General features: G+C 38.3%; 1 protein-coding gene across 4 annotated transcripts in view; it reads left to right on the top strand.

Moving 5' to 3' along the window:
* The window catches only part of slc4a2b (solute carrier family 4 member 2b), a 40,845-nt gene that overhangs the window by 28,016 nt on the left and 10,631 nt on the right, over window positions 1–2,198 (top strand). For all 4 annotated transcript variants that reach the window (XM_032504266.1, XM_032504267.1, XM_032504269.1 and 1 more), the window contains one exon: window positions 1,016–1,152. In XM_032504266.1, the coding sequence (XP_032360157.1) occupies window positions 1,016–1,152 (137 nt within the window). The remainder of the gene's footprint in view (window positions 1–1,015; window positions 1,153–2,198) is intronic.

Here is a 2,198-nt window from a genome sequence, read left to right as displayed (position 1 = left end):
ATCAAAAATCTCATTGTGTAAATATTTTGGGAAAGCACCAATAGTCAATACTACAATATTGTTGCGGTATCGACATCGAGGTATTTGGTCAAAAATATTGTTTGATATTAGATTTTCTCCATATTGCCCGGCCCTACCCTATGCCCACCACAAATCCTCCTCTTCCGTCCAAGAGCTACATCCCACTCAGGCCTCATTTGACTCCAGGGTTTATCCCAAATCTCACTCAGACATCATGGAGCAACTTGACAAGAGACCCTCTCACTGTAAGTTGAAGTAAAGCTAGAATGAGCAGTATAGCAGCTGAATGAGCAGTATAGCAGTTTTTTCTCTCTTTTCTGAACTTGCGTTGCCTAGTTTTTACATAATTAGTTGCAACATTGATGAAGAACCCTAAAAGCATTACTGTTTGTTTCATATGACATTCAAGCTCTGATAAAGGTAAGGCAATTGGTATTATTGAAAGAAATCCCAAAATAAGATTTTTGTACTGTTATAGATTTTTTGTTTTGTTTTAAGAAGATTAGTGATGCATGTTGCAGTTTTTGCTTAGCTTTCACTAAGAGTTTTTCTTAATCTTTGAACTCTTAAACACCTGTTCGGACAATGCCTGCTCGCAGTATTATGTCTGTGCCATCTGGTGTCTCTCTCCACATCCTTTTCAGGGCCTGGTGTAATGCCAGCCTGAGTAACTCTACTCCCTGCTGTGGGACCTCAGAAACAAACAACATGGTGGCCTAACCCTCTGTGACTTGGTGGGCTGAGATTTAAACTTGGGATGCAAGGTCAATGTGTGCTTGCTGGGGCTGCAGAAGCACAAAATAAGACTGTAAAATCATGCAGCCTATGTGTTCTGTGCTGTGATATAATTTCCAGTTATATTATTTGGATATCGTGTTTATTGAATTGCATATGCTGTTTGTTTGTGGTTCAAATTTGTGTTTCAGGGTATTTGAAGTCCTTCTGTGTTCTTTGACTCATCTCTTCCCTCTTCTTGTCTCTTCTTCTCCACCAGGTCATCGTTTTGAAGATGTTCCCGGTGTGCGCAGACACCTGGTCAGAAAGAGCACCAAGGGACAAGTGGTGCACACGGGCAAGGACCACAAAGAGCCGACCACTCGCAGTCGTAAGCAGGACCGAACCCCTCATGAGGTGGGACATTACAGTACTCCGTTGTCGAGTCAATTAATGCTACGCCTGAGATATATATGGCGTCTGCCATTTTTCTGTCTCATCTGTAGCTACAATTATTTTTGTTAAACATTTAATGTATAAATTACTGGGCTAGAATCTTTTGGTTTTGGGAACCTATAAGACACAATCTGTGATCCTAAGGTAAACGGGAGTCAACTCATCACCAGAATTCAAAACTGGGGCAACCACAATAATTTGAACTGTTTTGCAATTAACTGATTGCAATCAAAATTGTTTAGACTACAAAATATAAGAAAATATTTAAAAAAATTCAAGTTACAGGTTTGGGAAATAATTGTAATATTTTTTTCCAGTCCTAGGATAAATTATGAAATCAGAAGGTTTAAAAATGCTGCCTTCCTTCAACAACATCAACCAACAACTAGGATTTCCAGAGTCAATATATGATAATCAGGGCGGCTTTAATGATTATATAAATTATTAATTAATGCTTCAGCAATCAATAGTCCAAACCCTTTTGCAATGATATCAAATGGAGAAAGATGTTTGTTTTGTTGATTTGAACTATCTAAAAATCAACTTAATATTTCAACATTATTGAAACCCAAAATCAGAACAGGCTCATATTTGCAATAATTAGTAAGTCAAATGCTGCAGTAATATAAAAAGATAAATCTTAAACGGCCTGGGCTTTTTAATTCAGCTGCATTTCAAGGAAGTTTTGGTGGGGCATTTTCTTTCCGGAGCTATGTTTATAATCTTTATTTTCTACTTCAGGCTACGATTCATGTTTTCAAAATTGGAACCATGAATTGAAACCAATCCTGGGAAATGGTTACCCTTCTTTCTCTCTCTCAAATTTAGCACTGCCTTGTCTCTTCTGTGGACGGGACAGGGAGGGAAGGAGACAATTAAAAATGAATGAATGAGTTCTTTCCTTTCACACGGAAAAGAAAAAAGAACTCAGGTAACCAGACACTGGGAGCTCCTGAGAGAGGGAGAGCTATGTTTTATTAACACACACACACACACACACACACACA

The sequence above is a fragment of the Etheostoma spectabile genome, chromosome 22 (genome assembly GCF_008692095.1).
Source record: "Etheostoma spectabile isolate EspeVRDwgs_2016 chromosome 22, UIUC_Espe_1.0, whole genome shotgun sequence".
Classification (NCBI taxonomy): Eukaryota; Metazoa; Chordata; class Actinopteri; order Perciformes; family Percidae; genus Etheostoma; species Etheostoma spectabile.
The sequence above is the reverse complement of the archived record's forward strand: the minus strand, read 5'-3'. Positions and strand labels throughout refer to the sequence as shown.